Source organism: Centruroides sculpturatus, unplaced genomic scaffold (genome assembly GCF_000671375.1).
Source record: "Centruroides sculpturatus isolate CEXI.00-Female unplaced genomic scaffold, Cexi_2.0 scaffold1271, whole genome shotgun sequence".
NCBI lineage: Eukaryota > Metazoa > Arthropoda > Arachnida > Scorpiones > Buthidae > Centruroides > Centruroides sculpturatus.
In genome coordinates this window covers 7,358-21,234 of record NW_019385495.1, presented here as the reverse complement: position 1 = coordinate 21,234, position 13,877 = coordinate 7,358, and the positions used below count along the sequence as shown (strand labels likewise).

The following is a 13,877-nucleotide window of genomic DNA, read 5'->3' as shown; positions in this document are numbered from 1 at the left end:
TCGGGACATTCCAATTTTCAACGCGAGTGTTGAGTGTTGAAGTCAACAATTTGACGTCATCAACGACGTTCCAACTCGAGTACGAAGTGCTTAGTTCCCATAATTCCATTCTCAGCAAGATGGATTTCATTCAAATGTCTTACCAATTACCCACACTTCATTGGAAAGTAGCAGTCAACATATCTGTTGAGTGCTGAGTGTGTAAAATTCGTTCCTTTTTTCAACGTTGAGGTAGCGCTGTTGTCAGCGCTACCTCAACGTTGAAAAAGGAACGAATTTTAACGAATGTTGAGATCAGCGCTGAGTCAGCGTTGAAAATTGGAATGTACCGAGAGCTATAATGGAACCTGAAATGGATCTGACGACAGAAGAACATCAAGAACTCTTGAATGAAGAACACCAAGAAACTCTGCAAGATATGTTTTATTATGAAAAAGACTATTAATGCCGATATCTGCTATTACAGTAGAGCGTTGATTATTCGAATCAATTGGGGACTGGGGTTGTTCGGAAGATCAATGTTTCGGATAACCGATTATGTATGAAAAAATATATTAATTTATCCCATCTTGACATTTTTCTCCGTTATGTGTCGCTTTGTGTTGAATTTTTGTCAATGTTAAGCCTAACGAAGACTATTGTATCGTTAAAAATTATTTTTTTATTTTGTACAAACAAAATAAATACATTGAAAAATATAAAAACAATAAAAAATTATACTTCAGAAGTTAATTTAGTATCAAAAACTTAAAATATTTGAGTAGCCCAAGACATAGCCAAAGATTGCAGCACCACAGCACTGGCAAAAATTTAAATTTGCCGACTGGAATTCTTTTGGATGATTGACTTTCAGATAATTGACGCTCTACTGTAATTAAAGATCTTTTGAAGAAGTGGGGGATGTCAGATCACCGGTCTTAGAATGGTATCCAAACCAGATTGAGGTTAATAGGCTTGGGTAACTCTACAATTACAATGCTATTAATTACTTTTGAAAATCCTGAAGAAGAGAGAAAAGCAATTGACATTAGACAGATTCTTTAACCCCCACAAACAAAAAAAAACAGAGCTAATAAAAATGCAAGACTGCGTATATATATATTTTTATTATTACATATAAATAAATGTAGTAAGAAAGTATATATTTTTTATTTTTTGGGGTCTCCAGAACGAGTTAATCAAATTCTCATACAAACCTATGGTAAATTGATAATCAATTAACGAACAATTTGGATAGCAAACAAAGTCTTGGAACGGACTATGTTCATTAACTGATCACCCACTGTATATATATAAGAAATGCTTTATGCATGTTTAAAGTTATATTTGGGATATATTTCTGTAAAGAATTAGAATATACATAAATTTAAAATCTGAATTTAAGACTGTAAAATTATATAAACATTTTTAAAACTTCTTTACAATAATGAATATGAATTCCTAATCTAAATTTTAATATTTTGAATTACTCATAAAAAATTTGGAAAAATATTTTATTTATTTGCATATCAGTTATGTAATAATTTTGCTAGTGATTCTTTCCAATAATAATAATAATGTTGATGATGATGATTATTTTAGTTTATCTTTTCTTAAATTTAATTGAAGTTATGGTATATTAATTCAACATAAAATCTCATAAGGCTAACTAACTTATAATACTGGAAAGATTATTTTATGATAAAATTAGAAACAGCAAGTTAGATTAAAAATAAGTTTACAATGAAAATACTTTAATAAATTACAGGTATTGTGCCAAAATTACTAACTTAACATTGAAACTAAATTCTAATTAACATTAATTGTTTTCCAATTGTAAAACTTGATTTTAATCAATGTTTATATAATAATGGTGGGATTTTAGATTTAGGATCATCATAACTTATATTTAAAAGTTAGTAAATAAATTCTCTACTGTTTCTCAAAACTGTAATTTTAGATGAAAAAATTTATGAACAAACTAAAAACTGAAGCAGAATAAGTGAAGCCCATCCAAATGCATCTAGACAGGCCTGGCCAACCCAAATTGCTTTGCGGGCCACTTTGATCACGTGTAACATTACGGTGGGCCACAATTTAGGCAAACATGTTTTTAAAAAAGTAAAACAAATACAAAATGAATAAGATTTTATTGTTATACCAAGAGTTCTTACTCGCACTTGCGCATTATAACAATGACACATGCAAATTTTCATTTATTTAATTGTTTTGGTATACACATAACGAGAAACAAAAGTTTGAATAGATATACAGGGTGTGGCATAAAGAGTGGATAATCCGTTACCTGCGGATAGGGAACATCATGACTGTTCAGAAAATTAAACATTGTGTTTAGTAAAAGTGTCATAGTTTGAGTTATTGGACATTTTCTAGTTTTTTGAAAAATGGACTCCCTCGTTCACATTTTTCAATGTTATGGTCACAAATCGGGAAATCAGTGAAGCAGGTATTGTGGGAAAAATTAAGCGATCATTTATTAGAAGATGTAGGGCAAGTGTCAGAGCCCATGGTGGTCAATTTGAACACTTNGATAATCCATTACCTGCGGATAGGGAACATCATGACTGTTCAGAAAATTAAACATTGTGTTTAGTAAGTGTCATAGTTTGAGTTATTGGACATTTTCTAGTTTTTTGAAAAATGGACTCCCTCGTTCACATTTTTCAATGTTATGGTCACAAATCGGGAAATCAGTGAAGCAGGTATTGTGGGAAAAATTAAGCGATCATTTATTAGAAGATGTAGGGCAAGTGTCAGAGCCCATGGTGGTCAATTTGAACACTTATTGTAAATTTACAATAATAAATGTAGTAACCCAATTGATAATTTTGTTTTATTCTGTCATTTTAATTACATTCATTGGATTTCTGATTAGATTATTTAGGAGGCCAATTCATTCATGAGATTTTAAAAATTTTCCTTGATCTTTTTTAGTAGGAATATTCATTGAATTGAAGGCTACAAATGCTATTTATGCTATTTTAAATCTCAGTACAATAGGCAAATTATTAGTTTGTTTGTCATGCAGGTTACAGTACCAAAAATAATGAAACTAAAATTTTAAAAGAACGAAACAAAAATTTTGAATTATTTTTTGTTCTAAAAAAAACCAAGTCTATGACACTAAAATGGCAGTTTACATTTGACAGAACATGTATCCAAGACTAGAATTCAAAAACAGACTGGGAAAAATCTCTGATTTGTGACCATGACATTGAAAAATGTGAACGAGGGAGCCCATTTTCCAAAAAACTAGAAAATGTCCAATAACTTGAACTATGACACTTTTACTAAACACAACGTTTAATTTTCTGAACAGTCATGATGTCCCCCCCTATCTGCAGATAATGGATTAGCCACTCTTTACGCCACACCCTGTATAATATCGCTTAGTGGGCCACACAATTTAACACAATGGGCTGCGAGTTGGCCAGGTCTGATCTTGTGCTCAGAAATTTAAATTATTTGAAAACTAGTATTTGAATTTCATTTATAAATTTAAACTTTGATTTTAATTGGTTTACAAATACATAATATTTTAATTAAATACTAATTATATATTAAAGTAAAAATTTTAATATAAATTAGCATTCATTAACTATCATTTGAAAATTTATTTATGTAAAACCTTACTCTTTTTACATTTTTTTATAAAATAATGTCTTTGTTTTCAGTATTTTTTTTTCAGATTGATTTGCAATCTTTTAGTAGCCATATAGTTAAGTTTCTTTTTAATAATACGTAATAATAATAATAATAATTATTACTAACCTTTCAACAGTGGAATAGTCAGGTATGGTGCTACCCCTTAGTAGTGGAGAATAAACATGTGAAATTTTTAGAGTATTTTTCCATGTGTTTTTTTTCTCATTACTGTTTTGGAAAAAGATTTTGTAAACAGTTATGTCTAGTAAAGTATTTTTTTATTATTACATAATTCATTTTTTATGTGAATTATTTTTTTGCGGTAGTTTTTGGCGATACCGCCAAAAGAATTTGATGTATATATATATGTCCCTCACCACTGTCACACGATTGCCCTTGATGAATATATTCGTTGCTCACTGCTGAGTGGTTAAATGTTGAACAATATTGAACAAATATATTTAAACACAAGTTTAAACATACAGTAGAGCGTCGTTTATCGAAATCAGTTGGGGACTGGGGTTGTTCGGAAAATCGATTTTTCGGATAACCGATTATGTACGAAAAAATATATTAACCTATCCATGTTGAAATTTTTCTCCGTTGCATGTCGCTTTGCGTTGAATTTTCGTTGATGTTAAGCCTAACGAAGACTATTGGATCATTAAAAATGATTTTTTTATTTTGTACAAACAAAATAAATATATTGAAAAATATAAAAACAATAAAAAATTATACTTTAGAAGTTAATTTAGTATCAAAAACGTAAAATATTTGAGTAGCCCAAGACATAGCCAAAGATTTCAGCGCTACTACACTGGTGAAAATTTAAATTTGCCGACTGGAATTCTTTCGGATAATTGACTTTCGGATAAACAATGCTCTACTGTATTTTACTTTAGTGTTTCCCAACTTGTGTCTCACGTACTCTAGGGTTCTGCAAATAAAATTTGGGGTTTTACAATAAAATTTGTATTAAAGTTCTAACTAATAGTTTAAAATATATATGGAAAATTTGTTGATATTCATAGAGAGGAAGGATTCCTGCATAGAGTGCACTGCTTGCATTTGTGGAAAATAAAATCTATTGTCCAGAGGTCAGAGAATAAAATAATTGATTCTTTGTAAAATATTTTTTTTATCAAGGTCAAAAACAATTTGCAATTTTAAAAATTAGACTAGAACAGAATGTTTCAGTCTAATTTTTAAAATAATCATTAATTTGCTTCAATTCATTCTTAGTCTTTGCAGAAACAATCTTGAGAATTTTATATAAAAGTAACAGCTTTATTGCCTCTGGTTTTTTTCTCATATTTTGAATCATTTATTGCACTTTGACAACATAATTTTGTTGCCCTGTGGCTATGGCTTTGCATCTGTTGCATAATTTCATTTTTTTTCATTTTCATTCATCCATGGTTGTTACATTTTGCATTAATTTGTCATTAGTTAAACAGGTATACCTTGCATTACATTGGTTATTGGTTCCAGGAGAGGCGACTTAAGTCAAAAAAATGACACAAGTCGAATTTACTTGTTACTAGGCTAAACCACAAATAACCATTCCTACTTCTGTATTTTATTTATAAATGCATTTTTAATAATATATTGTTAATAAGAATCTGTTCTAAGCTTATAAACAAATAAATTTTAGTTTTTAATATAGTACAGAAAAAAGTAATCTAAATTTACAAATTCATGTATGTACATACAGTACATACAGTCAACCCCCCTATAACATGGGTTCCTATAGTTCAGATTCCTATATCATGATGAAAAAATTGCGACTGTATTTGTATAAACATGCTAAAAAAACTTGTATGACTTGGTAAAATGTCATCGTCAACTCATGTCGCGACAGGATTGGTCGAATCTAGACCAATAGCAGATATTGTACAAATTATTGAGTTTAAACGAGCAGCGGACCTACTAAAAACCATTTATTATTTAACATCCATAAAAATTATATTTATATTAATGATGTCCCCAAAGTTTAGTGAATTTTTTGCAAAAAAAAATAATTTATCAGGAAGCACGTAAGCACCATTCGATGACAAGCTTCATGATGAAAACAAGCTTAAGCAATGGCGTAGTCAAACGATGCACGCTCAGTAAGTAATCCTACAATTTTTTGTTTATAGCATAGTTTATATGGATTATTCCCAAAAAATTATACGTATTTTGGAAATGTTGAGTCAAATTAGTCTAGAATCAATTAATTTTATGCTTTCAAACAGCCATAGTCCATAAACTGCATATGTGCCAGGCTGTGATTGGCTGGACTCGTAGAAAATGGATTCATAAAAACTGGAACGTATCTACTGTGTTATAGGGGGATCGACTTTACTTGTAAATACAGTGGAACCTTGGTATACGACCTTAATCCTTTCCTGATATTTGGACTTATACCGAATTGGACGTATACCGAACCAACCTTTCCCATAACAAGTAATATAAAAATGATTAATCCGTTCTTGTGTAAAAAAAATGGCTGGCTTTAAATACCTCGCTTTCCTGGCTAGTTCCTGCTAGATTTTTTGTGAGATCAGTGTGTATCTATTTAGCTTTCTCACAAATAATTGCTTCCGATACGCTGTCTCCAGCACTGTTTTTCAGTTATCCAAAGCAAAAGCAATTTCTTGACATAATCTAATGTCTTTGATCTCTGTTTAGAAATTGATTTAACCCCTTTCGCAACGTTAGCAGATTTAATAATGTCTTTATTTTTCGCGATTGTCCATATCGTCGTTCTCGGAATACGGTAAACAACAATTAAAATCTCGAACACGCATGCCACCTTCGTATTTCTCAACAATCTCTTTCATCAGTTCCATTGTAATTCTAGTCATTTTCTTAGTTTTCTGTCGCTTTTTATTTGCCTTTTTGCGATTTGTGATTAATAAAAATAATAAAATTTTACTTACGAATTAAAATCAGAAGAAATTTAACAAAGTTATAAACCGTTGCACCGCAAACGTCTAGTCTGGTCTAGTACACCAATAGTGCTACTTGTTCATTGATGGTGCGTATAATTGAATTATGTCGTATACCGAATAAAAGTCGTATACCGAGCAAAATTTGTTTCGTCCAAACAGGACGTATTCCGAATTGGACGTATTCTAAAGCAGACGTATACCGAGGTACCACTGTATATGTGTTTACAATTTGACGATGTTTACAGTACATCGCAGACTTTTTTTTTGTGAATGTGGTTTGCTCTAAGACATTATAAAATAAGATGATTTTGTAAGGTTAAATAACAAGTATGGTTATTAAAATTATTTTACGATAGTAAAAAATAAACTAATTTATGTTAAATTTACCAATAGCGAGTGGCACTGACAACTACGCCAAATGGTAGATATTGGAGCTACTGTGGAAAACACTAATATTGAGCACTTAAAGACCATTAAATAAGACGACAACACAAACACGGATGTTTTCATGTTTCATTCTCTAGGATTTATAATGATTATATTAACATTTACTGTAAATATACATATTTTAATATGATTTTGTGCACTTTAACGCTTTTCTAGTGATATTACGACTTCAATATTTGTGGCGGACGGATGTAAAGTCAAATAAAATTATTTAAACTTGATTTTTATTTTTCCATATATTTCTTGACAAACAATGTATAATTGAGAACGACGTAACTTGAGGTATACCTGTAATGATAAGAGCTAATGTTAAATAAAGAGAGAGATGATGATGATGAGCGTGCAAAAGTAATGTGGAATAAATATGTGGTGCTATTACTATTGTAAGATTTCTGACAGTTTGCATACTCTAGTGGTTTGATGGGTAAAAGAAGTTTTACTTTCATTATAAATTTTTTATATCACAAAAAGTTTAACAAAAGTATCATGTGTATTAATAAATGAAATTTTACCAATATGAAGTAAAATACAATGTGTGCACAAATTATTGGATGATTTCATAAGATTTTACAGGTATTTTCACTATTACTGAACAGAAATACATGCTATTATCACCATTTGAAAGGGGGTTATTTGCAGTTTTGTACTGATTTAAATGTATTGGATGTGTGTGCCATGTGTCACGGTAGATGTCTAGATGTACTTCCAACTTTCTCAAGAATGTCTTGTGTGATGACCTTATGGCAGTCTGAATGCACTATTTCAATTTTGGCAACATCATTGGAAGTGAAGGGACAAATATTTCCCTTGACATTTCCTTAACCCCATAGGAAGAAATTGCACACTGTGATATCTAGTGACCAGGGTGGACACACACCTGATGGCAATGTGAACGCACTGTCATCAGGTCATCACACAAGACATTCTTGAGAAGATTAGGTGAGAATGGGAGTACCGTCTGGTCATCTGCTGTGTCACATGTGGGGCACATATTGAATGCATTTAAGGTGAGTACAAAACTGTAAATATCTCTCTTTCAAATGATGGTAATATCATGTATTTCTGTTTAATATGAGTGAAAATACTGTATAATCTTATGAAATCGTCCAATAGTTTGTGCACTTCTTATACTTCTTAAAACAGTATACAGTAAAACCTCATTATTTTGAAACTCAATGGACCAAAAAAACATGATTGAATTATCTGAACTTTTTTCAATCAAATTTTTTTGTAATTCCTGCATAAAATTATGATTTTATATTATATAATTTCACCAGTTTGGTTATAAATACATTAATTTTATGAGTTATTACTTAGTAATTTAAGATATTTCGAAAAAACGTCACTCAGCGTTTACAGTGTCTAATGAAAACAAAACTATATTCAAAGTAAGAATGAAAATAACATATAAAAGAACCTTAAGTGCTTTGATAAAAATTACTCATGAATTTTATCTAGAGGATCAATGGTTAGTTCTATAAAGAATTTACCTGAGTTTGAGATTATAAAATTATGTGATCTGATGAAAACAATCTGTATTAATGGCTAGGGCTGTGTGTGCATTCTATACTGAATATGCGCATGTATTTAATGGACTTTGGAATTATTGAAACAATAGATTTTTGCAAAAAAATATCCAAAATAATTAAATGCCAAACAAATTTCTTCCGTTAAAATAATAAAAAACTTTCTTCATTGGCAACGTATACAATATCCAAATGATCTTGAACAGATGTCTAATAAATCAACATGTAATTGATAAAACTGAAAACGAAACTTCCACTTGGTCATGGAAGCTTTCCTTATAAATATGTAATATGATGAAAGATTTCAAATTAAATGATATTTTTGCAGATCACTGAACTGGGTCACTTCAGATTTTATTGTATGCATATTTCAAATTATCTGAACTAAAATACAGTGGAACCTCAGTATATGACCTTAATCTGTTCCCGATGTTTGGACTTATATCAAATTGGACGTATACCAAACCAACCTTTCCCAAAGTAATGTAAAAATGATTAATCCGTTCTCGTGTAAAAAAAATGGCTGGCTTTAAACACCTCGCTTTCCTGGCTAGTTCCTGCTTGATTTTTCATGAGATCAGTATGTATCTTTTTAGCTTTCTTGCAAATAATTGCTTCTGATACGCTGTCGCCAGCACACTGTTTTACAGTTATCCAAAGCAAAAGCAATTTCTCAACATGATCTAATGTCTTCGATCTCTGTTTAGAAATTGATTTAACCCCTTTCGCAACGTTAGCAGATTTAATAATGTCTTTATTTTTCGCAATTGTCCATATCGTCATTCTCGGAATACGGTAGGCAACAGTTAAAATCTTGAACACGCGTGCCACCTTTGTAAGGTGCTGTGCCACCTCAACAATCTCTTTTATCAGTTCCATTGCAATTCTAGTCATTTTTTTTAGTTTTCTATCGCTTTTCATTTGCCTTTTTGCGATTCATGATTAATAAAAATAATAAAATTTTACTTACGAATTAAAATCAGAAGAAATTTAACAAAGTTATAAACCGTTGCACCGCGTCTAGTCTGGTCTAGTACACCGATAGTGCTACTTGTTCATTGATGGGTGTATAATTGAATTATGTCATATACCGAGCAAAATTTGTTTTGTCCAAACAGGATGTATTCCGAATTGGACGTATTCTAAAGCAGACGTATACCGAGGTACCACTGTATATGCAAAATCCTATTCTCTTGGCTTAGGACTAGACTTGACTTCAAATTACATGATACTTTGAATTATCTGATATTGAAATAATGAGGTTATACTATAGGTAGCAGATAAAATATTACTACTATATAACATTTATTTATTCACCAAGACTGTGGAGTTCATAAAAAAACACTCGATTCCAACTCCTGATAATTTTAATAGGCTGACTCCAATGCCAATCCTGCCCTGAATGTGGGTCAATAACCCAAAATATATTGAGTTTTATCCAAACTTTTGTAAATATTTTATTTTCTGAGAAATATAACAAAAACTCTCCTTAATTGTAAAGAAGAATTTGTTTAATTAATTAATATATGTTATCTTATCTTTATTCATCTTTATCTCTGTCTCTGTTTTGTTGTTGACTTATGTATGGTTCTAACGTACTGAATAGCATGAGAAACTTCATACAAATAAACCACCTTTGTCAATTTTCCAATTTAAACCATTGCCTGAGACCCCAGTTTATTTACCTGAGAGTCTTCATATCAAGAAACTGCATTTTGCCAATTTCCAATAGTAAACTTGAAAAATTTTTCTGTAAAAAACAAAACAAAAAAAAAAAGAGAGAGAGAAATGTCAGAGTTGATACATTATTCCTGATTCTGACTCCAACTCCTCTGGCCAGAATTTTTTTTTACTCTGACTCCACAGCTCTGTATTGCACACAGTAAAATTCTCATTTGTGTTTATAATGGTTTGGTAATATTTTTTATGCATCAGCCTGTTTAACTCATTAACTTAGGTGGTTACTGTATTTTATTTTTAATATATATACATACATACATAAAAAAAACAACAACAACCTAAGTTAAAATTTAAATAAGTATAAGCTAAAATATTAATATACTATATATTTTAATAATAAAATTAAGATTTTTGGCAGCTACAAAAGTTATAAAATTTCCAATCTTTCCACAGTGTCTGTTATGGAACATTTGTTTGGAACCTATAATAAATTTTTACTTTGATATCTTAAAATAACTGTTTTAGTTATAAATATAAAATGTTTTTTTTTTTTAATGTGACAAGCTATAAAATTATATTAACAATGTTATTTGATTTGATTAATAATTGTGCCGCTCACTTGCCGAATCGATTAACTCCATAAAACAAAAAGTGGAGAAAAGTGACAAAGCAATATATGTTGTTTTTTAAAATTTTTTGTAAAATATAAATTCAAATAAACATTGTAGAATGTATTATTGTGGATGTAGCTTTTATTTAATGACATAAAATGTATAAGATTACATAGCTATGCTATCATCGTTATTATCTTTACGATTTTGGTGTGATTGAGGGACTTAATAGATTTGACAGTTGAAAAATGTAATAACATCAAATTCAGTCTTCACATTAGGATACATTTTTTATTAAAGATTTTTGCAAAAATGAATAACTATTCTGTTACAATGGTTGTTGTTATTTTGTTTAAATTGATTATTCAGCAACATAAATGATGTCTTCTTTGTCAGCTATATTTGAGGTCTCATTGTGTCGATTTCTTCTTAAATTTTTATAAGAATCGTGTTTAATAGGAGGAATGAAAAAAATTATTTTTAGTTTTATCTGTCTTGATATAACAGGTATAACTTTTCTTTTTTTCTAAAAAAATTGTCACCAAAATTAAAACAATTATTTAATATTCCATAAGTATACTTCTGTGACAGTTGGACTGTAACTAACTAATTTCTTTTACTTACTTTTTGTGATGAGATAACATTAAATAATTTACTGTTATCTACAAAGCACTGGCCAGTGCACACTGCAGCATTGCAATTGCAGTGTGTGCTGGTGGATTAATGTTATAGTATGGAGTTAATTAGGTTTGCTTCTGAAATAAAGATTTTTTTCGATGGCCAATAAAATTTTGTCATTAAGTGGTATCAATCCTTATTATTAGGAAAACTTATTATGAATATAAAAAGTTATGATTAGGCTACTTAAAGTACTTTCACACTAAAATTAAAAAAAAAAAATTTGAAATGTGAAGTTAATTGATTTGGCTTGTGAATGGCTCAATTAATAGTTTTTTTGGTAAGACTTATATTTAAACAATAATTACCAGTAATATAAATATTATTGTTATAATTAGTGTAATCAATTTAAGAATTAATTGATTTCTATTTATCTATATTGTTTTTTCAGGCTATGTCCAGGGTTTGTGGTGACAAATTAGCTGAATTACATCGGAATGGTTTGAAAAAATGGTCAAGTTTGGATAATATGACTATCCCTCGACACAACACTGCCATATTGTCTTGACATATATTACACATTTGCAGAAGGAATGGATAATAGCTGTATCAGATACTTAGGAAAATCAGGGAGAAACTATAAACTCCAACCAAGTGGCTGTTCCAATGACTAAAACTTTGCTAGTAAAATAATTAAAATTTTCTGCTCAGGAAATGTGGTACCAGTTTTTGCTTGGTACACATATCTTGTCATTGAAGTGAACAATGATTGCAAAATCAAATGATGACATGGATGTATGGATTGGAATCTTGAGTGATTCTACTCATAGTCAATACAAGCTTTCATCTGTGCTGCTTTTTGGTTGTTAGGTAAAGGCAAAATTAAGGCTATTCTTTTATTTTTTGAAATATATTATTATCCAGATAGCTGATTTTAAATTAGAGAGAGAGAATGCTTATATCATTTCTTTTAAAATTGTAGCATTTATAACTAGAAATTTATAAAAAAAAATATATATATACATATATATAATAAAAAAATGTAGGAGGAACAAATGAGGAGAGCTCAATTCTACAATTTATAAATTTTTATATATTGTTTTTATAAATATTAAAAATAACATGATTTTGACTGAAACAGTCATCAGATATCTGGATAATATTGAATAGAAGAAAAAAGTTAAAAATTCTTCCAAAATTATGTCTTCTATTAGGAAAATTTTCAACAAAAACACAGAGTGACTATTTTTTTAAAAAATAATTTTTTATTTGTATTTTTAAGTTAAAAAATTTAATACAAATGTTTAATATTGTAAAAGAGAGTTAACTAGAGTAATGATATAAGATATTCAAGAAAGTATTGGTATGATACAGGGAAGAATTGGTGATACTTTGATTACACTTTTTTATGTAGAATTGTGCTATTCATTTCGATAAAACAGTCACAAAATCATATGGATGGAATATGAATGGATGCTAGGAACTACTTAGATATTATGTACGGCATTCCAAATTGTGACTGTAAAAAATGATTTACATAATGTATATACTTTTCTGTAAAAATTCACCAATCATGTTTAAAATACAAACGTTCTCATACAAGAGCTCTCATAAGAGCTAATATGCTTGCACCTTTTTTAATGTTAATTCTGCCTTTGGTGCTTAGATCAGCATGCTAACGGCATTGTAAAATCTCTTGAAATTTCTCTTTCAAACACAGTGTTCAGTACTTCAGCTTGCATCTTAAAAAATATTAAATGGGACAATTTCAAGATGTTCAGACTTTTTATTCTGCATATTTAATTGGCATCACAAACATTACTCAATAAGCTCAATTGATTTTCTTAACATACATTTAAACTTTTTTAAGAATAAATTTTTAAGAATGAAATTTAATGTTTTTGACAATTGCAAGTTGATCATATTGATTGTTAGAAAAACCTATGTTCATGCAGATTTATTAGCTATTTTCTATTTGAACAACAGCAATCTTACAAATTGACAGAACATGATTTCTTTACAATCTATATGTTTTTATGTAAACATTAATTCTTTAAAACTAAATTTACAGGAAAATTTAACAAAAATTGAAAATAGAACTACTCAGATAATTATATGAAATATCTATAATGTTTAATCTTTAGATAAAAATGACTGAAAATTAATATATATATTAAGAGAATTATTTTTTATCATTTTAATTAAGATTTAAAATCATTAATAACAAGATATTAAAAAAAGTGAAAAACAATTTGAATTGTTTTTAATTAATTTTGAGACGCCTTCTGATCATTTAAATTAAAGTATTAAATATTTTAAAATTATTTTATAATTGAATTATTTAGTAGTTATGTAGATAATAATACTTAAAGCCCAAAACACTTAATGAATGAAATTAATACTAATTAAAATAT

At 29.3% G+C, this 13,877-nt stretch overlaps 1 protein-coding gene across 1 annotated transcript in view; it reads left to right on the top strand.

The window, feature by feature from the left end:
- The window catches only part of LOC111639509 (cyclin-Y-like), an 87,127-nt gene extending 73,542 nt beyond the window's left edge, over positions 1–13,585 (top strand). Inside the window, exon 11 of the mRNA XM_023385401.1 lies at positions 11,915–13,585. Within this exon, the coding sequence (XP_023241169.1) occupies positions 11,915–12,031 (117 nt within the window). The 3' untranslated portion in view covers positions 12,032–13,585. The remainder of the gene's footprint in view (positions 1–11,914) is intronic.
- Positions 13,586–13,877: the final 292 nt, after the last annotated feature.